Raw genomic sequence first — 24533 nt, forward strand, 5'->3', positions numbered from 1 at the left:
CAGCCACAGCAAACAGTAGCTTCCAATCAGCTATACAGTCAAGCCGGAAACAGCTATGTTTAGTAGGCTAAGGTGTATTGAATACATTTTTTAAAAAATATTTATTTTTTAGTTTTAGGTGGACACAATATCTTTATTTTACATTTATGTGGTGCTGAGAATTGAACCTAGGGTCTCATGCATACTAGGCAAGCACTCTACCACTGAGCCACAATCCCAGCCCCTTGAACACATTTTTTTTTTAAATATTTATTTATTTTTAGTTATTGGCGGACACAACATCTTTGTTTGTATGTGGTGCTGAGGATCGAACCCAGGCCGCACGCGTGCCAGGCAAGCGCGCTACTGCTTGAGCCACATCCCTAGCCCCTGAACTCATTTTTTTTAAAAATATTTTTTTAGTTGTAGATGAACACAATATCTTTATATGTGGTGCTGAGGATCAGCAGTACCTCACATGTGCAGGGCAAGCACTCTATCCCGGAGCTACAGCCCCATCCCAATCACATTTTGTATTTAGCATTACTTACAGTGGGCCTATTTGTAATTAACACAATTTGAAGTTTAACAGCACTAGTTGCATTTACATGTAATGAAATTAACTGTTTTTTCTCTTTATTGCAGATTCTGATGCTCACAGTACCACCTCAAGTGCCTCCCCAGCTCAATCTCCTTGTTATAGTAACCAGTCAGATGACGGCTCAGATACAGAAATGGCTTCTGGCTCTAATAGAACACCAGTTTTTTCCTTTTTAGATCTTACTTACTGGAAAAGGTAAATGCAACAGAAAATTTCTTTTCTTTTTTCTTTAAAATATATATATATATATTTTTTTTAGTTTTCGGCAGACACAACATCTTTGTATGTGGTGCTGAGGATCGAACCTGGGCCGCACGCATGCCAGGCGAGCGCGCTACTGCTTGAGCCACATCCCCAGCCCAGAAAAATCTCTTTTCAATCAGCACCCATCTTAATTACAAGAAGCATTTTCCCACTTACAACTTTTGTCATCAAAAAAACCTCCAAAACCACAGCTGCTAGACATATAATTTTAAAAAGTTCCTTTTTAAAGTCAAATGTCATTAATGGGTGGGTAAGTTAATAAAGAATACCCAGGACAAATGCTAAGTGAATGTGTGGCCCCAAAGCCCCCAAAAGAGAAAGTAGATAGGGATTGTTTTTTTTTTAGGATTCAAGATAAACAAAAGGCAAGATTTTCATCTGTAGACATTGGGTAGTGAAACTACAGAATACGAAAGACAAAATATAACTGTAGGGAGTGAGAAAACACATTATTTTCAAAGGAACACATTAAGAAGCATGGATAAAAAAAAGCAAGAAAACAGTAGATTAATATCTTCAGTGGACCAAGAGATAATACTTCTTGATCTAAAATTATATATAGCAAAAATATCTTTTGTAAAAAAGCTAATGAGACATCCTCCCTCCCCCCAATGCTTTATTTGGTTTATTTAGTTTTATGTGGTGCTGGGGATCAAACCCAGAGCCTCACACATGCTAGGCAAGTGCTCTAATACTGAGCTATAACCCCAGCCCCTCATGAGACATTTTGACTAGGAAAAAAAATTGGAGCTTGCCAGCAAGCTGATTCTCACAGAGGCAAAAGGAAAGAGATTCTACATTGAGGTTCTGGGAGGAAAGAAGGATAAATAAATTAATAAACATCTAGATAAATTTGAACACTTTACAAGGACAGTAGTTGTAATAGTGAAGAAAAAAGAAATGCATGATAATTATAGCATTTTAACTTGAAGTGATAGAGGTGGTAGGAAGTGTCTAAATGTTCTTTGCCTTTTGATAATAAGACTGAATAACTTTTTAGAATTTGATAAATTAATTGTGTAATCACTAAAAGAATAAAAAAGTATAAGACCTCCAAAGAAAAATGGAGGAGGCGGGAATTATAGAATAAGAGTAGTTTCCTACCCAAAAGTTTGCAAAACAGAAAAGGCATAAATCACAAGTGGGACAAAAAGTATAGTAGAAATACAGTAGAATAGGGCTGGGATATATCATTGTTAGAACTTAAAAAATATTTATATTTTTGAACAAAAACTAAATAACACCATAAAACAAGATGTGCACAGTGAAACTAAAAATGCAGATGGAGAAGTATTGTCTTTTTTTTTTAATGTGTATTTTTTGGTTGCAGTTGGACACAATACCTTTGTTTTATTTATTTATTTTTATGTAGTGCTTGAGGATTCAACCCAGGACATCGCACACGCCAGACGAGCATTTTACCTCTGAGCCACAACCCCAGCCCCATATTGTCTTTGATTGCTAAAAAAGGAAGACTTGGGCTGGGGTTGTGGCTCAGTTGTAGAGTGCTCCTTTAGCACATGAGAGGCTCTGGGTTCGATCCTCGGCACCAAATTAAAAAAAAATAAATAAATGAAACAAAAGTATTGTGTCAAACTATAATTAAAAATAATTTTTTTTAAAGGAAGACTTAAAAATGAAGAATCTGATATGTATCTAACATAAAAGCCAATACAATTATATATATAATAAACGGGAATCCCAAAGATGAGAGTAGAAGATTGGAGATGTAGCTCAGTGGTACAGCACTTGCCTAGTGTGTGTGAAGTCATGAATTTGATCCCCAGCATTGGAGGGTGGAAGGGGGAAGACAAGAAATAAATAGGACAGAAAGGTGATATACAGAGGAGAGAATTAGTAGGTTTTCAAAAAGGTTCTTATGAAAAAAATTAACTGGAGATGAAGTGCATCAAGAAAAAGAACATACACAAGCAATTTTAGGGAAGGAAAAAAGAGGCTTAGATGAAGTAGAAATTTAAAAGATTAAAAGTAATTATAAACAACTTTGCCAATAAATTAAACTTTTGTAATGTGGACACATTACTAGAAAAATCTAACCAAGTCTGTCTCAAGAAAGACTTGAATTTTCTTTTAATAAACATTGATTCAGTGGTTAAGTCTCCTCCCAAGCCGATAGGGGTGACACATGCCTAGGATCCCATTGGCTTGGGAGGCCAAGGCAGGAAGAGCACAAGTTCAAATCAGCAACTTACTGTGATATTGTCCCCCACCCCCCCCCCCAAAAAAAAAAAAAAAACGGTAGGTGGGGATTTGCTGGGATGTGGCTCAGTGAATAAGTGTTCCTAGGTTCAATTAAGGCAGAGGGAGAGACTTCCCTCAAAGAAATCCTGGGCCTTGAGTGGCAAGTTCTACTAAACACTCATGATTGTAATCTTGTACTGACTTTTCCAGTCTGTGGATATGGGTAGAAGAAAGCATAAGCCTCAAACCTTTATAAAGTCAATATAACTTTGATACCATAAATTACCAGATACATATATTTTGGGGATGTAAAAGAAAGGGAAGGTGGCACAGAGAAGGTTTTGACAAATGCAAACATTTCTTTAAATTTTAAAACAAAACATAAAACAGGCATAGAAGAGAACTCAGTTACCTGGATAATGGGTATATTAAAAAAAAGTACAGCCAGCATCATACTTAATTGTGATAAAATGAAAGCATTTTCTCTTCAGATTAGGAATAAATCAAGGAATGTTTACTATCACAGAAGGTTAGCAAATTCAGTAGCTATGGATGATGTGGTGATTGTTGGTTAGTGGTAGTAACAGTAGTAAACACTTGGAACAGTGCTTTATAGATGGTTTGCATATATTATTCCATTTAATCCTTAAAACAGTTGTAGGATGCATTTTATGGAAACAGGTAGAAAGGAAGTAATTTATTTATTACACAGTAAGTCAAACAGAATTTAAGCCAAGGCAGTTTTGTATTAGAATATCATTAGAAAATATTTTTAAAACCTAGTAGTAAATAAATAAATAAAACCTAGCGGGAAATATAGAACCCTTTATGTAGAAAATATCTAAAAATCATATACATTATTGAATAACATTTTATTTATTTTTTTTAATTTTTTTTTTAGTTGGTGATAGATCTTTATTATTTATATGTGGTGCTGAGAATCAAACCCATTGCCTCACACATGCCAGGCAAATGTGGTACCCTTGAGCTCCAGCCCCAGCCCCTGAATAACATTTTAAATAACTAACGAGGCATACCACATTCATGGTTATAGTAAAACTGAGAGGATGTGGTTTTGTAGCCTGCATGAGTCCCTGGGTTCAATTTCTAGTAGAAGGAAGGAAGGAAGAGGATATCTAATACATCTGCCAAAGTATTAGTATGTTGAATACATAAACAACTCCTGTGAAAGGAAGTATAAGACAAAACGAACAGAAAACTGGGCACAGGACTTGGTATTACACAAATGAAATAGCTCATTAAATGAAAACATGTTAAAAAAATTTGATAATCAAGGAAATATAAATTAAAATTGCATTTTCTACCCATTATTGTTAAAAATAGAATAAAATCTGTTGTCAGATGTTGAAGAAGAATTGAAATGTTGGTTGTGGTATAAGTAGTTCTAACCACATTGATTAATAAATTGGCATTTTTGAGTAAAGGTGAAGATAATCCCATTCCTATATCCTAGCAACATGACCTAGAAAACTTTAGGCGGTATACCCTGGCAAGTACAGCAGTGTTTGTAATAGCAAAGAGTGGATAAATAAAACTTGTATATTCACATGTTGGAATAGTATACCTAAATTATTTTAAATAAAGTCCCCTAACTACATGTGAATCTCAGTTACTCAGTGTTGAGCAAAAACTTGGAGAATACGTTGTGTGGGTGGGGGTTGTTTTTGTGGTATTGGGGATTGAACCCAGGGATTTTATATTACTGAGTTACGCTAAATTTTCTATCCTTCTCTCTCAGTCTGAAGTCGTTGAGGGTTATTGGCATGTGCCACTATACCTGGCATGTGCATGTGTTTTTATGATGAGTTGTTGAGCAATATGTTCAAAGATGCAAACAGATAGCAAAACCATGAAGTGTAAAGAAAAAAGGGAATAATAAACTACAAATTAAGGCAGGAGAGAATAAAATGGGAGTTAGGTAGGACTGGAAAATGTCATACAGGTGAATTCATAGGAATTGATGTAACATTCTTGTAATATGTGATGCACTGATTTTTGTTGTCTTTAAAATTTTTTTAAAAATTTATTGGTATTAGAGATTGAACCCAGCGGTATTTAGCAACTGAGCCACATATTCAGCCATTTTAATTTTTTATTTTGAGACAAGGTCTTGCTTAGTTGCTTAGGACCTTGTTCAGTTACTAGGCCGTCCTTGAACTTGGGATCCTCCTGCCTTAGCCTCCTGAGCACCTGGGATTACAGGCATGCACCACCACACCCTACAGTTGTCCTTTTTGGATGCCTTTATGTATATTTGATAATGCATATATATGGTTTTTAGTATTTAACTGAAATAAAACCACAAGCTCTATCAGCTTGTTTGGGGTGGATGGTTTTCTTCAAGAATTAGTGATACTTGGCTGGGGATGTGGCTCAAGTGGTAGCGTGCTTGCCTGGCATGCGTGCGACCTGGGTTTGATCCTCAACACCACATACAAATAGAGATGTTGTGTCCGCCAAAAACTAAAAAAATAATATTAAAATTCATTCTCTCTCTCTGTCTCTCTTAAAAAAAAAAAAGAATTAGTGATATCTGGGTGCAGTAGTGTGTGTCTATAATCTGAGAGACTCAGGAGGCTGAAACTTAGTGAGACCTTAAGCAACTTAGTGAGACCCTGTCTCAAAAAAAATATATTAAAAAGACTGTGGATGTGGCTCAGTGGCTGAGAAGCCCTGTGTTCTATTCCTGGCACCCCACCTCACCCCACCCCATCCCACACCAAAAATGTTGATATTTGCAGGAAACAGTTAACAACTTTAATAGCAGTTGCTATCTTTCAGAATGCCTTCTTCCTCCATACTTGAGAAAAATTTTCATTGTGGAATTTAAAGAGACTTGAGTAATTCCCATTCTTTAGCTATTGGGGTAACTCTAGGAGCCCTTTCATTGGGAATGTGAGAAGATTATCAAAGTACAGCCTTTTGGTCATGTTAGGCTGGTTATTACATGAGGAGTAGAGTTTTTTGTATGCTTTTGGTATTCTATTCTGCTTTATTAATATATTTCTCCGTTTTTTCTTTCAGACAGAAAATTTGTTGTGGGATTATCTATAAAGGCCGTTTTGGAGAAGTCCTCATTGACACACATCTATTCAAGCCTTGCTGCAGCAATAAGAAGACAGCTGCAGAGAAGCCAGAGGAGCAGGGGCCCGAACCTCTGCCCATCTCCACTCAGGAGTGGTGACTGAGGTTTATGTAGAAGGGGAACAAATGATTTAAATTTTGAAAAGACCACAAAGCAACAAACTGACCTTACTATTTTTAACTTGGATACCTGCTATTCTGCCAAAAGACAATTTTCTAGAATAGTTTTGAATGGGTTATTTTTTCCTCCAGTCCCATAAACTTTGAAGCCAGTGTCTAGCTTACTAAAAGAAAAAAGAAGTGTACATAATATTTAAGATGCTGAGTATTTCATAGGAAAGCTGAATGCTGCTGTAAAGTGCTCTTTAAGTCTTTTTTTTTTTTTTTAATAATCCCCTTCTAATGAATTAAACTAGGGGAATTTCAGGGGACACAGATGGGATTTGTTGTATGATAAACCATATGTAGTTTTTAGTCTTTCTATATTGAGAAGCAGTGGTTGGGGCATTTTTTAAAGATGGCTGGCTACACTTGTTTTCCCTCATGTTAGTAGACTTGTCATAACTCAATAACATGTCTTGCCCCTAGAGGTAGTTGTTAATAATTTTGATATAATTGAGTCTCTCCAACTTTCTGATGAATCAAACCTGTACTACTGATGATTAAGCAGGACAGACTGAGCTTTTTGGTGCAAATACCTTGACGGAGGAAGTAATTTCTAATTATATAGAGAGAAGCTTGACTGTATGTGTTGCATCCTGTGTCACCTTCCTTCATATTAATATTTGTTAAAGATTTTAATTTATGTGAATCTTTTCAAGCAGAATGAAATCTCCTCTTGGAGAAGAGGTGAGTAGGTGGGATAGATGAGATCTTATATGAATAGTACCAAAGCATTACCACACCGTGGAAAACACACTCTTAAAAATGTTAAACTATGTGCAAGTCTTCAGGATGGCACAAAACAAAGGTTAATGCTTCTTGGGCACGTTGCTTGTCGGGCTTGCCCGAGTGTGTAAATAATTGACTTTATTTGTGTTACATGACTGGTGACTTCATTGAAATCTTCACAATTCAGTTTTAGCTCTGGATTACTTCACTTGACCTTTGTGAAGGTTCTATCTGCATAGAGTAGGTGTTTGACTTGTTTTAACCTGTTGGGCTTTTGGGTTTTTTTTTTTTTTTTTCACTATTTAAAAGTAAAATTTACTAAGAAGAAAGGTGGGTTCATGCTAAGGGGGGGGGGTTAGTGTTGGTTTGGCTTCTTTTATAGTCAGTCTTTCTGAACATTGAGATAATGCTGAAACTGGAGCTTTTAATTCTAAAATCCTTATTAAAAGCCTCTTATTGAACCCAAACCAAAGTATTCTTATTGCTTCTTTTCTAAAAATTCAGGAAAAAAATAGCACCAGTTCAAACTTTCCATACATGAGGGAGGAATATTTGCCTGCCTTGTAATAACATGACTCAGTGCTTATTTTTAAAACTGGATTATAAAAATTGGATAGCATCACAGTAAGGAGTGAGCCACTTTTTATGGGTACCCTATGGTTTTATAGTTCTTTAAAACTTATTTTATATTTCTTCCTTTTGAGAAAATACCTACATGCTACAAGCCACCATATGCACAGACTACACAGTGAGTTGGGTCGGCTCTCCCATAGCCTTTGAGGTGTATTACAAGAGTCCAGCCATTATCATTCTCCTGAGTTATTTTGAAATGGGTTTTTTTTTTTTTTTTTTGTACATTTTGGCTGCAGTATTGGTGGTAGAATATACTATAATATGGATCATCTCTCTCTACTTCTGTATTTATTTATTTATTACTAGACCTCAACCACAGTCTTCTTTTTCCCCTTCCACCTTTCTTTGCCTGTAGGATGTACTGTATGTAGTCATGCACTTTGTATTAATATATTAGAAATCTACAGATCTGTTTTGTACTTTTTATACTGTTGGATACTTATAATCAAAACTTTTACTAGGTTATTGAATAAATTTAGTCTTATTAGAAAATAAAAGGAGATGTTTTGTGGCTTTGTGTTAAAGGTCTTTGGTCAGAATAATGTTTTTGTTCTGCACAGGTATTCCATTTAAGTTTATAGTATGGTAACAAAGACATGAGGCAGGAAAATTCTCTTTATTCCCACCTACCTCTACTCCTACCTCTTATTATTACCCATTTGAGCAATACAGTTTAGAGGGGTTTGTGTGTGTGTTTTTTGTTTTTTTGGAGACGGGGTGACACAGAGTTGCTTCTGGCTGGCCTCAATGTTACCTTCAACATACTTTTTCCTTAATACCCGCCCGCCCCCCCAGCTTCTTTACAGAATTATGAGGAATCCTAAGAAGTATAATCCACATCAATTCTCAGATTGTTTTGTTTTCTGCGGAAGATTGATTTTTATAGGCCAAACTTTTTATAGTATTGTTGAAGTTTAATGTGTGGATGTGTGTAGGGATTGAACCTAGGGCCTCCCTCATACATGCTAGACAAGCACTCTACCAAATAGTAGAAAGGTGACAGTATCTGTATTATCAATTGCTGTATAACAATTACCACAAACTTAGCGACTTAAAGCAAAATTTGTGCTAGGTGCTATCACATCTGCATGTAATTCCAGCAACTCAGGAGGTTGAGGCAGGAAGAGTGTAAGTTTAAGGATAGCCTCAGAAGGTCCCTGGTAATGTTAAAACTGAACACCTCCCACCCCTTCCCAATCTCTGATGGTGACCCCCCTGCCCCCGCATACTGGAGGTTGAACCCAGATGCTCTACTGCTAAGTGACACCCCAGTTCTTTTTTTAAATTTTGAGTCAGGGTCTTGCTAAATTGCCCACTCTAGCTTCTGCATCAGCTTTCCCAGAAATTGGGATTACAGGTGAGCACAGGGCTGTGCCGTTTTTTTTTTTAAGTATCAAGTGCATTCTTGACTTTTAGCTACTTCTAAACTATTCCATGCTGTTCATACTGCCCTTGCTACCTCAAAGTTTACTGGTGGCTTCATGGGAAATTCCAAAGCCCTCATCTTATTTTTTCAGGCTTTTCACAGCAATTGATGTTATCAGTGGTTACCCTGTTGAAATAATAATAATAATTATTGCAGTGCTGGGGATTGAACCCAGGACTTTCATCTTGTTTTATCTCCAGCCTTTTTGAGATATTCTTGACAGATAACACTGGCTTCCAGGTTATCTCTTAATTCAGATACTTGTTGGTCCAGGCTTTACCTTCAGCTTTCTCAGACCATCTCCATTCTCACGGTCCTAAATGTCATGTAAAATATGTTGGAATCTCTCAAACTGTCTGTAGAGCTTTATATCACTTAGGTTGCTGGCAGGAAGTTGATGGCTTATTGAAATTGAATAATTGGAGGAGAGTTTAATAAAGGGACTTTATGTGTACAAGGTGTACAGATACTTCAAGGGAGAGTATAGTTCTCAGGACCTGTAACTTTGGTGCTAGTAATAGGATGCTGTTACTACTACTGCTGGTCTCATGGTTGAGGGAGGAAGTGGTCAATGGAAACAGGAGATAAACAGACCATGTAAAAAGGGCAAGGGTTTGGAAGAAACAGCAGGAATAAACATTATCACTCTCCATCATTATTCCAATGTATGGAAGCACATACATTATTCAATAATGTATGTGCTTCCATACATTATTCCCCCTGACCCATTTCCACATCATATAACTAAGCAATATCTACTTGTCTTTAAGGTTTAACTCAGGCCCCACTTAGATAAGCCTTCTAAAACAAAACATTCTCTCCAATACGCATACATGGGATTATATGCTAAATGGGTTCCATGAAAGCCTGAACCATATTTTGTCACCATTATAGCATCAATGCATTTAATTAAAAAATATTTTTATTCAAAAGTGGGGATTGAACCCAGGGCCTGCCTCATGCATGCTAGGCAGTTGGTCTGCCATTGAGCTATGTCCCTAACTTTTTAAAAATTAATTTATTGAATACTGGGATTGAACCCATTAGTGTTTTATCACTGAGCCTTTTTATCACCTAGCCCTTTTAATTTTTAAAATTTTTAGACAGGGTCTCATTTAAATTGCCGAGTCACGGTCTTTCCTGCCCTTGAACTTGTGATCCTCCTGCTTCAGACTCCTAGATTGCTTGGATTACAGTGTATGCCACTGTGCGTGTGTTTTTCCCTTTTGGAAATGAATAAGTCTGCAGTGAAAACTGTGGCAGTTTTAAAACAGACTTTTACTAATTAAGCTCCTATATCCCAATACCCTACTAAGTGTTCTAAACAGTCATTTGATACTTGAGAAATCATGGGGCTAGAAACAATAAGTCCTTTTAATATCACCAGGGCATAGATGAACAAATGATGGAATTAGAAGACTTGGATTGAAATCTTGGTGTTTCTTCTTAATTGACTATGATCTCTGATAAATTTTATCTATGTTCATTTCCTCTTCTATAAGCTGTAGAAAATAATCTGAAACAGTTGTAGTTAAGAGCAAAAGAGAATGCATCCTAGTGGCCCTAGCCTATACATAATAGGTGCACAGTGGTAAGTTTGTTTCATCATTTGTTCGTTCAGACTTTAGTACTGAAGTCTTAATTGAATATGCTTGGAATGAAAATTCCTTATGATTATAGTGAACCCAAATTCACATCAAGATCCCCACTACCATCATCATCACCACAAAACAAGTCATAAAGCTTTATTAGGTTTCAGGGCTTGGGAACATATATTCCTAAGATTATTATACTTGGGAAGCACATGAATCCCAGAATTGGGAATTGTATAGAGAGCATAAGTGATGCCAGGTTTGATCTCACGAAAGTTCTGAAAACAAGAAGTGACCATGTTAGGCCCTCACGATGATTTTTCCGGGGTAAAATTTGATTCCTATAGGGCTGGGGCCGTAGCTCAGTGGTAGAGCACTTGCCTAGGCATTGAGTTTAATCCTCAGCACCACATAAACAAAATAAAGGCATTCTGTCCATCTATAATTATAAAAAATAATAATAAAAAATAAAATTGACTCCTATAACAACACTGTGGAACCAATTCATAAAACATGCTAAAATAGTAAAACATCTCTTCCGCCTCAAGGGCTAAAGCTCCAACCTCAGTTTCTTCTTCTAGCAGAAAGTCCTGAAACAGCTGCAAGGGAGCACCCACCATTCACATTATACAGAATGGCTCCCCTTCCCCCTGGTTACATTAGGATCAAAGACAGTGCCACTTAAGGGCATGAATCCAGGGTGTTAATAGCTCTACTGACTTCTGAGACATCTTAGTAAATCAGTGACAGGAGGTGAAGTAGGGGATCTGATATCTTAAGGGTTATTTCTAAAGCATTGTTAGGTTATCAATCTCTGAATTGCTGATATAATTGTCTGATATAAATACAATTTTCTTATTTTTTAAGAACTAAAACCATTTTATTTATCCCCAGTGATGTATGAATTATTGAGAAGCTGCCATAGAGAAAGGCCAGGAGAAAAAGCTCTCTGGTGCCAATTTAACCAGCTGCTCTTCTACCCAGACCCAGTGGTTTCTCAGCGTATGTTACCTGAATGTCCACGAGGTGGAGCCAGTCACAACGTAGTATGGCATCCTGAGAAGTTTTTGGGTCATCCAGCTTAGTGCCCCTATTTTACATATGAAGAAACTGACCTAATGGTCACCCAGCAGTTCATTTTAGCACTAAACTGAAATAATTAATTGCTTCTTCTATGGTCTGCTAAATTATTTCAGCTCATATATAAGCCTTAGAAACATTTAAAACTTTGGTGAACCTATTTCCCTTTGTTTAACCAAGATAGTTTTAATCTTAAGTAAGAACTAAGGGACAACCTTTACCTTTTTCTGCCTTTGGGTTATCACAAAGGAGAAAGAAAGCAGACTCCTATCCCTGGTGCTGTTGTTCTCCATGAGTGCCACTGTGGGCAAGCACCTGCCTTGTGGGATGTAATCCTTGGATATTAGATTCTGTGGCCCACAGTTCTAAACCTCTGGGAATATTATAATGGACATTATCCCTGTTGTCAAGTGCCTTACATTCTTGGAGAACAATAACAAATTCTAAGATGAGGTTATGTACAAGGTGCTGTTAGTACATGGAAAAGATTCCAAGCCAGGTGTCTTGGCACATGGGAGACTGAGGCAGGAGGATTACAAGTTAAAAGCCAGCCTCAGCAACTTCATGAGGCCCTAAGCATCTCAGTGAGACCCTGTCACTAAATTTAAATAAATAAATAAAGAAAGAAAGAGGTAAGAAACTGATTAATGGTAATACCCAAAATTGTGTAAATTAAGCAGAAATCTGAGAAACTGAAAAACAATGAGATGTATTTAGATTAAAACAGCTTGTTTCTTAACTAAAAAGTTTTAGGTTTTTTAACTTAAAAGTTAAGCCTTCTTTGTATACTTATTTTCAAAAGTTTCATCAAAGTATAATATTTTTTTTTTTTTTTTTTTTTTTTTGCCTTTGCAGTGCTGGATATCAAACTCAGGGTCTTGTACATGCTAGGCAAGTGCTCTACACCCTGATCTATATCCCCAGCCCTCATCAAAATATAATACAAATTGGGAGGGACACTTACAGCTTAAGGGATTTTAACCACTGGGCACATCTATGTAACTTGCATCCATCCATTTTAAGAAACAGAAGATGACCAGAAGACCCTCCATCTTCTGTCCCATTTGTTCTCAGTCACTATCTTCCTCAAGGGTAACTACTATCCCAATATTGAACAATATAAATTAATTTTGCCTGGTTGTTGTACTTCATATAAATGAAATTGTGTAACATGTACTAATTTCTAGATCATTCTAATTTTAGATCATTCCCATTAACATTATAGCATTTTACTATGTGAATGTACCACAATTTTTTGGGAAGCATTTGGATAGTTCCAGTAAACATTCCTAGTACATGCCTTCTTTTGAAAATATGGATGCATCTGGGCATTTGGGGCATGTCTGTAATCCCAGTAACTGGAGGCTGAGGCAGCAGGATTCCAAGGTCAAAGCCATGCTGAGCAATTTAGAGAGACCCTGTGTCACAATAAAAAGGGCTGGGGGACCGGGGATCAGCTCAGTTGGTAGAATGCTTACCTTGCATGCACAGAGCACTGGTTTCAATCCCTAGCACGGGCGGGGGAGGAAGAGGGAGATGCTGGGGATGTGGCTCAGTAGTTAAGTGCTCCTGGGTTCAATCCCTGGTACCAAAAAAAAAAAAGAAAGAAAGAGGAGAGGGAGGGAGGGAGATGAGAGTGGGGAAAAGAGAAATGAAGGAATGGAAAATATGGATGCATTTTTGTTGAGTATCTAGGGGTAGAATTGTCATAGAGTATAGATACTTTTAATGTTAGGAGAAAGAAGCAAATTGATTTTCTATTGAATCCCACCTCATCAACCAGTAAAGTACTGGGAATGGAATCTCTAGGGCACTCTACCTTGTTTTTTTTGTTGTTGTTGGGGGGAGCTACTGGGGATTGAACTCAGGAGCACCCGACCACTGAGCCATATCCCCAGCCTTATTTTGTATTTTATTTAGAGACAGGGTCTCACTGAGTTGAGTTTTTGCCTCCTTAGTCACTGGGTGTGTGCCACTGCGCCCGGTCCCCCTGCCACTTTTTTTTATGGTGCTGGGGATTGAACCCAGGGCCTTGTGCATCCGAAGCAAGCACTATACCAACTGAGCTATATCCCCAACCCACTCTACCCCTGTCCTTTTAATTTTTTATTTTGAGATAGGGTTTACCTAAGTTGCCAAGGCTGGTTTCAATCTTGTGATCCTCTTGCCTCAGCCTCCTGAGTTGCTGGGACTACAAGCATGTGCCACTGAACTGGATTTATTGACTTTAATAATATATAGATATATATTATATAACATATTAGAGGAATTTTGCTCACCTGATTTCCTGAATAATGGATTTTATTCACAAGATGTAGGGTGCAGTGGACTCATGCATTAAACATGACGTTTTTTATACCAGTCCAAATATCCATAGCTAATAAAGCAACCTGTTCAACTTTAAAATATATATATATAGATATGTTCCAGGACTATGGAAGATAACCCCAATGCACAGAATGCTCAAGCACCTTATATAAATGTACTAAACTTTCATATAATCTATACAAATTGTCCTGTACACTTTTTTTCTTCCACATACTTCAAATCATCTGAAGATTAATTATTATACCTAAGACAATGTGCTGTATAAAAGTTGTTCATTATTTATGGGATAGTGAGAAGATATTCAGTACAGCCACAATTCCCCCCTCCCCACATATTTTCAAGGTGATTGGATGAATCTGCAAATGTGGAACCCATGGATACAGATGGCTGATTCAATTCTCCTTTAAAGACAAGGTAACAATGTTTTTGAAAAGAAGAATTGCTTGTAAATCTAACTTTTCACTCCCATTCCCCACTTCAGGATCAGCCTTGGTCTTTTATCTTTGAATCCAGAACTCAGTGTCCAGCCTGTGTTCTTTTCTAGTAGTTATTTATGTTCCACTGCTACATAAGCAGTTTTCCAAGTCAGTAGATGGCCGAAGTCAAAGAAGTTTTTTTTCCCTCTATGGCTATATCAGCACTGACGAAATACTGTCAGGGAGAAGAGAGGAGATCTTCAGTGATTTCTACTGTGTAGTTCCAAAGAAAGAAGTGTAGGAGAAAAGCAGGTCATCCATGCTTATAAAAGTGGAGGGTAAAGGATAGTTTACTGGGATGAAAAGGAATGCTAGCCACACATGGTTTCTGCAGGTTCTCATGTGTGTAAAAGCCTTGAACCCACTTATTCATCCATGCCATCTTTTTTCTTTTTTCCTTAGGAGATGTCTTGCTGTGACTGACCTTGTTGCCCAGGTTGCTCTCAAACTCCTGGGTTCAATTGGTCCTTCTGCCTGAGCCTCCCCCGTAGCTATAGGTGGCATCACCATACCTAGCAGCATGCTATCTCTTCATGTGGAATATTTAGAAAAATATTTGACAACAATATGACAGTTAAGGTACAAAATGTGTCCTCACAGTGACAGAAGATTCACAAAGTAGCTTCTGAAAAGCTAATTTCTGATTTTACTCCTTTGCTTACAAAGAAAATTTACACACACACACACTTGTCCAGGCTGGCCTCAAACTTGTAATCCTCCTGCCTCAGCCTCACAAATTGCTGGAATCACAGGCGTGTACTACCGTGCCAGGAGTGAATATAAAGAACCTTTATAACTCAACATTAAAAAGACAATTAAGAGAATTAAAATTTGGGTAAAGGATATGCATAGCTGTTTTCTGAAAGAAGATATGCAATTGGCTAGTAAGCACATGAAAAGATGTTCAACTTCATCAGTCATTAGGGAAATGCAAACAAAAAACCCAATGAGATTACTGTTTCATACCTACTAGTGTAGTATAATAATAATAAGGGAAAATAACAGGCTTTGGCCCAGTTTTGGAGAAATTAGAACCTAGGAGTGCTTAATCACTGAGCCACATCCCCAGCACTCTTTTATATTTTATTTACAGACAGGGTCTTACTAAGTTGCTTAGGGCCTCGCTAAGTTGCTGAGGCTGCCTTTGAACTCAACATCCTCCTGCCTCAGCCTCCAGAGTCTCATCATGCCTGACCTACATGTATAAATCTTGAAAACATAATGCTGAATGAAAGAAGCCAACTACAAAAGGTCATATATCATATGATTCCAGTTTTATGAAATGTTTAGGATAGACAAATATAGAGTCTGAAACTAGATTGGGGATAAAAGCAGGGAGGAATTGGAGTGATGCTAATAGATCTGGGGTTTCATTTTTTGGGGTGATGGAAGTGTTCTGGAATTAGAGGATAGCAATAGTTGCATATCATATTGAATACAATAAATAGAAAAAACACTGAATTTTACACTTGAACATAGTTAAAATATGCCGCCCACCATTAAGCAGGAAGTAGCCAGAGGACGTCCCACATGTCAATTAAAAAAACAAAAAGGGAGGAATGTTAGGTGCAGGACAGGCTGAGTAAGCTGTCTGCAGGGCATGCCAAACAAAGTTAGCTGCAGGATGACCTGGCCTCTCAAACCCTCTGTCTGGTTCTTTATCAACTATTTGCTTCAAGCCCAAATGCCCAAGCCCCCGCTCAAGGCTGAACACTCAACCCCTTGCTCATGGCCGAACACATAACCCCCCTTATGCCAACAAGGCAGCTTGCAGACCCAGAGACCTCATTAGATTTGGGCTATAAAAACTCCCTCCTGCCGGGCCCCTCTCTTCCTCTCTCTGTCTCTCTTGCTCTCTCTCTTGCTTTCTGTCTCTCCCTTGCGTGCACTTCCCGCCCCCTCTCTCTCTTTCTCTCTTTTCTCCTCTGTTTCACTGCTGCAATAAAGATCTCTTGGTTGCTCTGAGTGTTGTGGTCACTTTCCTTTCATTGGTGCCGAAACCCGGGAGAGGGTTAAAACCCACTTTTGGGTCCCTCTTCCTTCGGACGTGCCACTCACCGGACAACCTGAACCCATTTTCTCGACCGCCAGAACTACATCCACCACAGGCCTTCGATTGGTGAGTTTCCCCTTCCTGGAGTCCTAAACCCAATGGTGGTGTCAGGAGGATTTGACTGCTGATTGTCCGGCAAACCTCTTTGCCCACCTGCAGGGAGGAAAACACCCCACCACAGCCTTCAAGGCTACAGTGGCCCTCAGGGACTCCTTCCTAGGGCAGAATATACTCCTGGGTTCAAAATTATTCCCTTCTCTTACCAGCTGTTAATTTACCAGCATAGGCTTTGTAGGTCTTCCTCAAAGGACTGTGTAACCTCTGGGAACACATAACGGAGAACTGAACATCACACCCCACCCAGACCTTCATGGTCTCGGTGGCTCTCCTAAAATCCTAGTCCTTCACACTGCTAGAGAGACCCTTACCCTCCCCTTCCTCCCTCTTCCCCTGTCTCTCTCTTTCCCCTCTTTCCGGCCCTGGGAGCATCCGACCTCTCCAGGAGGGGTCCCAAAAAGCCTTGGCCAAGGTCTCCCAAGGCTCCGGCTCCGTCCAGGACGAGAGCTTCGACTGTCAGGATTCGGTGACAACCAATCTCTGCAGCTCGAACCTGCCACTAAGGCACTCCTGATTTTTGGCTCTAGCGGGGACGCCCCTTTTGCTAATAAATCAGTTTTCTCCTCCTCTCTTATACTATCTTTGCGTCTCCTTCCCTCTCCCTTATACTACGTTTGCGTCCTCTTCCCTCCTCCTTATACTATGTTTGCGACATGGGTAATGTGTCCTCTCTGCCGGTCGACTCTCCCCTACAATGCTTCTTGGATAACCTCAAAACCCTCTCCTTGACACCAGACATCAAACCCCCAAAATTGATCAAATATAGCACCCAGGCCTGGCCCACTTATCCCTTAAACAACCAAAGCAGATGGCCCCCTTTTGGGTCCCCAAATTCTTCCAGCTTGCAAACCAACTCCCCCAACCATCGATCCCCAACTTTCTCCTCTTCCGGACTCATCCACTACTTTTAACCCTGCTAATCAACCTCCATCCTATCGCCTGGCTCGAATAGGTCCTCACTCTCAGCCTTCTGCCTCAGACTCTCCGCCGTCACTCCCACCTCAGTAACCTGTTTTCTCCCCTCCAATTACTGGATCAAAAACATACACCACCACCCTTCCTCAGACTGTTGCCCCCTTGCTGAGGTAGCAGTTACTGACGGAATCCCTCCACCCACTCACTCCTCTCTTCTACTGTTAGCACCCACACCGGGTCCCACCAGGTCCTCTTACCAGCTAACCGAAAGCTCAAATGAGCTGAGGAGAGCCCTCAGACCCCTATCCAAGATCTGGTGAAAATGGCCTTTAAAGTTGCTTTGTCGTCACTGAAAACAGGTTACAAAGAATTAAAGTCCCTTGTAGGCATTTTAGGATATTCACTCCCGTCTACCCCTCTGCTCTACTGCTCAAGTTTTCCTTGCTAGGGAAAATCCCAAACCCCTTTCCCATTATCCACCCTAGCTGCTCTCAGCCCCGCCTTCCCGTCTTTCCCCTCCCTACCCAGGCCCACAGAAAAGTCTTAACTGACCTTCTCCAGCATATTCACCATGGCTGATTTTAGGACTTTCAGGAAAAGAAACTACAAAAGAGTTCAATGTAGATAAACTTCTTCTTTTCGTGTTGCCCTGTTCTACTTGGCCACTAGCTGGAAAAATCAGCACTCCAAAAGTTAGACACCCCTTTACTAGTTTTTCACAAAATATGTAAACAAGGCCTCTAGCCTTGAGCTGGGCTTCACAGTGCTGACTACATTTCTAAGATAAGAGAGTTACTAACTGGGCTCCATGGTAACAGCTGGCAGGGGGAGGGAAGAAAGGGAAGAAAAAGCTCTCCCCTTCCCAGGTGTCCTTGAAGGGTTAAATTGCCCAGAACAAAAAAAAAAAAAAGAAAAAGAAAAAAAACCAAAACTGCTTTTTGTGAACTTCTGCACACTGTGAACTTCTGAGCCCCTCCCCTTACATGCTGGGTGCAAAATTCTAAAACTATCTAAATTTGGGGTTCAGGGGATTAATTGATTATGGCAGAAGCTGTGCGCTCTGAATCTAGCTGCAACTAAATAAGACTGTTTCCCTATCTTTGGTGCTATCTTAGGTGCCTTGCCTTGTCCGTCCCTACAATGGTATAATTCTATACACTTAAACATTTTTTATGTTTTCATGAAATGGTAAACAGATGTGATTAATTGTGTACTTCAAATAACAAAATATCTCTTATTGAAATGGAATAACTTGCCTAAATTCAGAAATTTACAAGGATTGGTTCAAAATGTGAATAAAGAAGGAGTTAACAGATGGGAAAGAAATTAGAATTTTCTAAGTATGGATTTAATAGAAGGAAAAGGTGTTTCTGGATAAGAGAGTCTATTAAGTAAATAAGAGGGTTTAAGCAAGTGATAAAGAAGGTCTATGTATGTTGGCTATATAGGTTGTTTTTTTTTTTTTTGAATTTTTCAATATTTACTTTTTTTTAGTTTTCAGCGGACACAACATCTTTGTTTGTATGTGGTGCTAAGGATCGAACCCCGGGCCGCACGCATGCCAGGCGAGCGCGCTATCGCTTGAGCCACATCCCCAGCCCGGCTATATAGGTTTAAGTAAGTGATAAAGAAGGTCTATATACGTTGGTTATATATGTAAGTTTTTTGAGCAAGTAATCTTGAAGGAATTAAGGATTATACAACTATGGTTAAACAACAACTGTTATTTTGCAATATTGTAATATGTTATTTCTTTAAGAGCTAAACTTGATTAATATAAAAACTTCAATGTAATTGTGGTACTATTACTCTTTGTATATTAAGTGTGTTCATATTTTCCAGGTATATAAGTCTTTAAGATAAAAACTTAAAAAAAAATTATCAAGCTGATGTTCTCCAAAAGGTCGCATGGTAATTTTAGACTTATAAAAATAACATATTGGTGATTTATTTATATCATTTAATGTTCTATAACTGGACCTGTTATCAATAAGATTAATATAAAGTTTTATACACTGGGTACAATTTAAATGTAATATCATATTGTGTTAGCTAGTATTCATGTGACATCAAGCAACAATATATGTAAACTTTATAAAATAATATTTAAAAAAAAAAAAGATCAGCTTCAATACTAGAACACTTTACCTAAGATTTATAAAGAGCCCTAGCTTACCTGAGGTAAGGCTGTGCCTCCCACCTTACTACATGTAATAATGACTCCAAAGTAGGCCAAACTTCAGCTAAAGCCCAATACTCTTCATGGATGTTTATGATCAAGACTTAAAGTTAAATTAAAATGACCAAGAAAACCAATATTTGGCTCTGGCCCTCTGAGTCAGTCTAAATCCAGGGAACAGGGAACTTCTCTAAAGAGCTTTGCAACTCTGGGCCACATAACCTCCTGATCAGGAGATTAATGAGACCACTGGAGAATGAAAAGCCAATCAGTGCATTTGCTATGAAGAGGAGGGTCATTGGAGACAGAAGACATCCTTGATGCTTCCAAGGGAAGCCACATAGTCAAGCAAGACCTGGACCCATCATCCTAGCGCAAATGGCACTAGCAGAACTAAGAAGCTGCTCTCAAGTTCCCCCACGAGTAACCCATATTGGAACTCAGCTGACTCTTAACAATAGATAAAAACAAAGTCAATTTTGACCAGCTTGATCTTAAACACCTACCAAAAACAGTTAAGCCAAAATACAGTCATTCCTGGGGGTAATGAAGGACAAAGAACAGCTAGAAAAAAGGAGATAGCAACTAGGCCAACAGGCTCCAAGAGGAATGTTCAGTCAAGTATGGCCTTGGCTTCTCCCCCTTGCAGGACCCCTATTAGTCCTCTTTATGTTTCTCCTAATAGGACCATGTCTATTAAATTGCCTACAGAAGTTCCTGCAAGATCAGATACACAAATTCACCAACCAGTCAGTCAATCAATTACTTCTTTAAGACTACCAGCCCCTGATGCCCAAGACAGAGACCTATGACTCATGACCAACTCCTCTATCTCTAGAGACTCTGCCCCCACCTAAAACCCTCCCTAACCCCTTTTCCAGGTTTTACAACCCTTCTTTCACTTCCTAGGAATGAGAACTACTCTCTGGCAGGTCCACTCTGCTTGTTCTGTCTGCTTTACAATATCCCCACAAGGAAGCATCAAACCTAAACTCCCCAGGCATCAGATGAGGAGCCACTAGCCAGGCAAAGACTGGTAGATCAAATTCACTCATGTGCCTAGGCACAAAAAGCTTCGCTACCTACTTACTTTGGTTGATACTTTTTCAGGTTGGATAGATGCCTTCCCTACATCCAGGGAAATTGCTAACACCATTGCCTCCATCCTCATTGAGGGGATCATTCCCAGGTTCAGACTTCCCGCCTCCATTCAGTCAGACAACAGTCTGGCCCTTCACTTCTCAGTTTGTTCAACTAGTCTCCAAAGGCCTCAACATCACTTGGAGGCTCCACATCCCCGACCAACCCCCATCCTCAGGTAAAGTTGAGAGGCCTAACAGCATTCTCAAGGATCATCTCACTAAACATGCTATTGAACTCAGGTTCTTCTGGCCCAATCTCCTGCTGTTGGCCCTTGCCTGAATTCAGGCAGCCCCTTGAGCTCCCTCAGGCCTTAGCCCCTTTAAGCAACTCTATGGGTGCCCTTTCTTAACCACCCAAAGCTTTACAGTCACTCCTCCTCCCCTGTGCCCTACCTGTCCTATCTTACACTTCTAACAAACTCCTAAGGGAACATGCAGACTGGTGCCTTCCTGTTCCATTCATTGCCTCAATCCCAGCACAACCACAAACTGAATTGGACCCTCTTCAACTGGATGACACAGTCTTACTTCAGGAACTGCATTCTCAATCATTGTAACCTCGCTGGACAGGACCCCATACAGTCATAGTTACTACCCCAATGGTGGCCAAGCTTTTGGGCCATTTCCTCTGGTATCATGTCTCTTGCCTTAAAAAAGGCACCTGTTCCAAATGTCCAGTTCTGGACTTCCAACACGCCCACCAAACTCAAAATTTCTCGCCAACCCTCTTCTTCATTTACTAATCATTATTCTCTCTCAAGTTTTTATCCCAACCACAGATGGCACTTTAACATCCAAGAAACATGGCACCAGGATGACACCACCCACTTTCAGTTTATGGGTCAAGGCGATTGCCCTTCCACTAGCTGCAATTGGGCTGTCACCCTTAACATTACTAGATTCAACCAAGCCACTCTGATACTTCCTAGAGTCCCTACAACAGGACCAATGGCTGATATCAAGAATCTCCTCCACCCAGGACTAGTTTGATGCCATCCAGGACTTGTGGCTTCAAGGAACTTTTATGGACTTTACCCCTATCAAAGTAGTTACCTATAACCACTGAGTGTTATTTTTAACTGCCCTGGTGTTCTCAGACCTGTCCTCCGAACATTCCTCCACTTTCCCCCCTAGGTCCTATGCCGCCCACCATTAAGCAGGAAGTAGCCAGAGGACGTCCCACATGTCAATTAAAAAAACAAAAAGGGAGGAATGTTAGGTGCAGGACAGGCTGTGTAAGCTGTCTGCAGGGCATGCCAAACAAAGTTAGCTGCAGGATGACCTGGCCTCTCAAACCCTCTGTCTGGTTCTTTATCAACTATTTGCTTCAAGCCCAAATGCCCAAGCCCCCGCTCAAGGCTGAACACTCAACCCCTTGCTCATGGCCGAACACGTAACCTCCCTTATGCCAACAAGGCAGCTTGCAGACCCAGAGACCTCATTAGATTTGGGCTATAAAAACTCCCTCCTGCCGGGCCCCTCTCTCTCTTCCTCTCTCTGTCTCTCTTGCTCTCTCTTGCTTTCTCTCTTGCTCTCTCTCTTGCTTTCTCTGTCTCTCTTTTGCGTGCGCTTCCTCTCTCTCTCTCTCTTTCTCTCTTTTCTCCTCTGTTTCACTGCTGCAATAAAGATCTCTTGGTTGCTCTGAGTGTTGTGGTCACTTTCCTTTCAGTCCTCTACTGCTTGGCCACTTGCATTGAATATTTCCTGCTGGCTCTTTCTATCTCTCTAGTATAGGGGGTAAAAAAAAAAAATCAACAACAAAAAAAAAGAGATCATTGTGTTGGCAATAAAATTGTCAGGGCAGCACCTGGGAGCTACTGTAATAGAGTCTTTGAGCCCTTTCTGGTAATTCCACTTTTTAGATGTTTCTTTCTTTTTTTTTTTTTTTTTAAAGAGAGAGAGAGAGAGAACTTTAGTATTTATTTTTGTTTTTTTTTAGTTTTTGGCGGACACAACATCTTTGTTTGTATGTGGTGCTGAGGATCGAACCCGGGCCACACGCATGCCAGGTGAGCGTGCTACCGCTTGAGCCACATCCCTAGCCCCACTTTTTAGATGTTTCAAACTATGTTGTAAACTCTTCATTCACATTCAAACTTAGCACCTTTTACTGCAGTCTAGAGATTTAAATGTTAAAAATAACAACTTTTTAGGATTGGGTAGAAACAAAAAATAAAGCTAAGCATTTCCAGAACCTGAAATATATTCTTGTGCGTCATTTTGCTTTTTAAAATGAAAATTTTTACATCATAGGGCTTTTTTGTTTGTTTGTTTTTGGTATACTTAACAAGTTGAAAAACAATATAAAATCAGCATTTTAAAGGGACTTACTAGCCAGGAGCATAAAAATTAAACACTTTTAGAGTCAATAAATTATGAAATTATTTTTACTATCAACCAAGAGAAAATGATACATTTATTAGCTCTTTACTAAATTATGTGAGTTTGGGAAGTTTTTTTTTTTTTTTTTAAGAATGCTGCTCACTTTAAAAATTTTTTAAATTTTTATTTATTTTTTTGTTGTAGATGAACACAATGCCTTTATTTCACTTATTTATTTTTTTGTTTGTGGTGCTGAGGATTGAATCTAGTGCCTCACAGTGCTTCACACTGCTAGGTGAGCACTCTACCACTGAGCCACAATCCCAGCCCTCTTTTTTTTTTTTAAGTTGAAGATGGACACAATACCTTTATTTACTTTATTTATATGTGGTGCTGAGGATCAAACCCCAGGCCTCACACATGCTAGGTGAGTGCTCTACAGCTGAGCCACAACCCCAGCCCAACTTTGGGAAATTTATATAACCTGTGTCTTGTTTTTTTTTGGCGGGGGGTGGGGTGGGTGGTGGTGGTGGTGGTAGTGGTGGTGGTGGTGGTGCTGGGGATTGAACCCAGGGCCTTGTGCATGTGAGGCAAACACTCTACCAATTGAGCTATACCCCCAGCCCTGTATCTTGTTTTTTTTAACTTTTTTTTTGTGTGTGTGTGGTGTGATTAAACCTGTTTCCCTCACTCATGTGAGGTAAGTGTTCTGCCACTGAACTACATTTCCCAACCCTCAGGGTTTCTTTTTCTTTTTCTTCATTTCTTTTGGCAGGGATTGAACCTAGGAACACTTAACAACTGAGCCACATCCTCAGACCGTTTTATTTTTTATTTTGAGACAGGGTCTCACTAAGTTGCTTAGGGCCTCATTAAATTTCTGAGGCTGGTTTTGAACTTGTGATCCTCCTGTCTCACACTCCCAAGTTGCTGGGACTACAGGTATGTGCCACTGTGCCCGGAAGATTTTCTTTTTTAAAGATAGGAATCATAAGACCTAACCCACTGTGAAAGCCATGGAGTTTCACTATTCAGCAAACCCATCAAGGAAGGATTTACTGTCAGTTCTAAGGAGTACAGTGAGCTGCTGGCATTCAGATGTTAGTACCCTTGGGATCTGCCTCCCCTTTGAGGTAAGTAAGACTGTTATGGGCCAATCCACATTGCCTTGACCAGACAAACTCCATTTTACCCTGAGACTCCATTTCTTGTAAGAAATGCTTCTCCC

The 24533-nt window shown here is 39.4% G+C and overlaps 1 protein-coding gene and 1 non-coding gene across 3 annotated transcripts in view; one reads left to right on the forward strand and one right to left on the reverse strand.

The window, feature by feature from the left end:
* Sinhcaf (SIN3-HDAC complex associated factor) overlaps nt 1-8172 on the forward strand; it is a 35090-nt gene extending 26918 nt beyond the window's left edge. For both annotated transcript variants that reach the window (XM_027934148.2, XM_071610003.1), the window contains exons 5-6: nt 625-775; nt 6092-8172. In XM_027934148.2, coding sequence (XP_027789949.1) covers nt 625-775; nt 6092-6251 — 311 coding nt within the window. In that variant the 3' untranslated portion in view covers nt 6252-8172. The remainder of the gene's footprint in view (nt 1-624; nt 776-6091) is intronic.
* A 15681-nt stretch (nt 8173-23853) lies between these two features.
* Trnav-cac (transfer RNA valine (anticodon CAC)) lies at nt 23854-23926 on the reverse strand. Its single transcript has one exon. It is a non-coding gene; the product is annotated as a tRNA-Val (tRNA).
* Between the last annotated feature and the right edge of the window lie 607 nt (nt 23927-24533).

The sequence above is a fragment of the Marmota flaviventris genome, chromosome 3 (assembly GCF_047511675.1).
Source record: "Marmota flaviventris isolate mMarFla1 chromosome 3, mMarFla1.hap1, whole genome shotgun sequence".
Taxonomy (NCBI): Eukaryota; Metazoa; Chordata; class Mammalia; order Rodentia; family Sciuridae; genus Marmota; species Marmota flaviventris.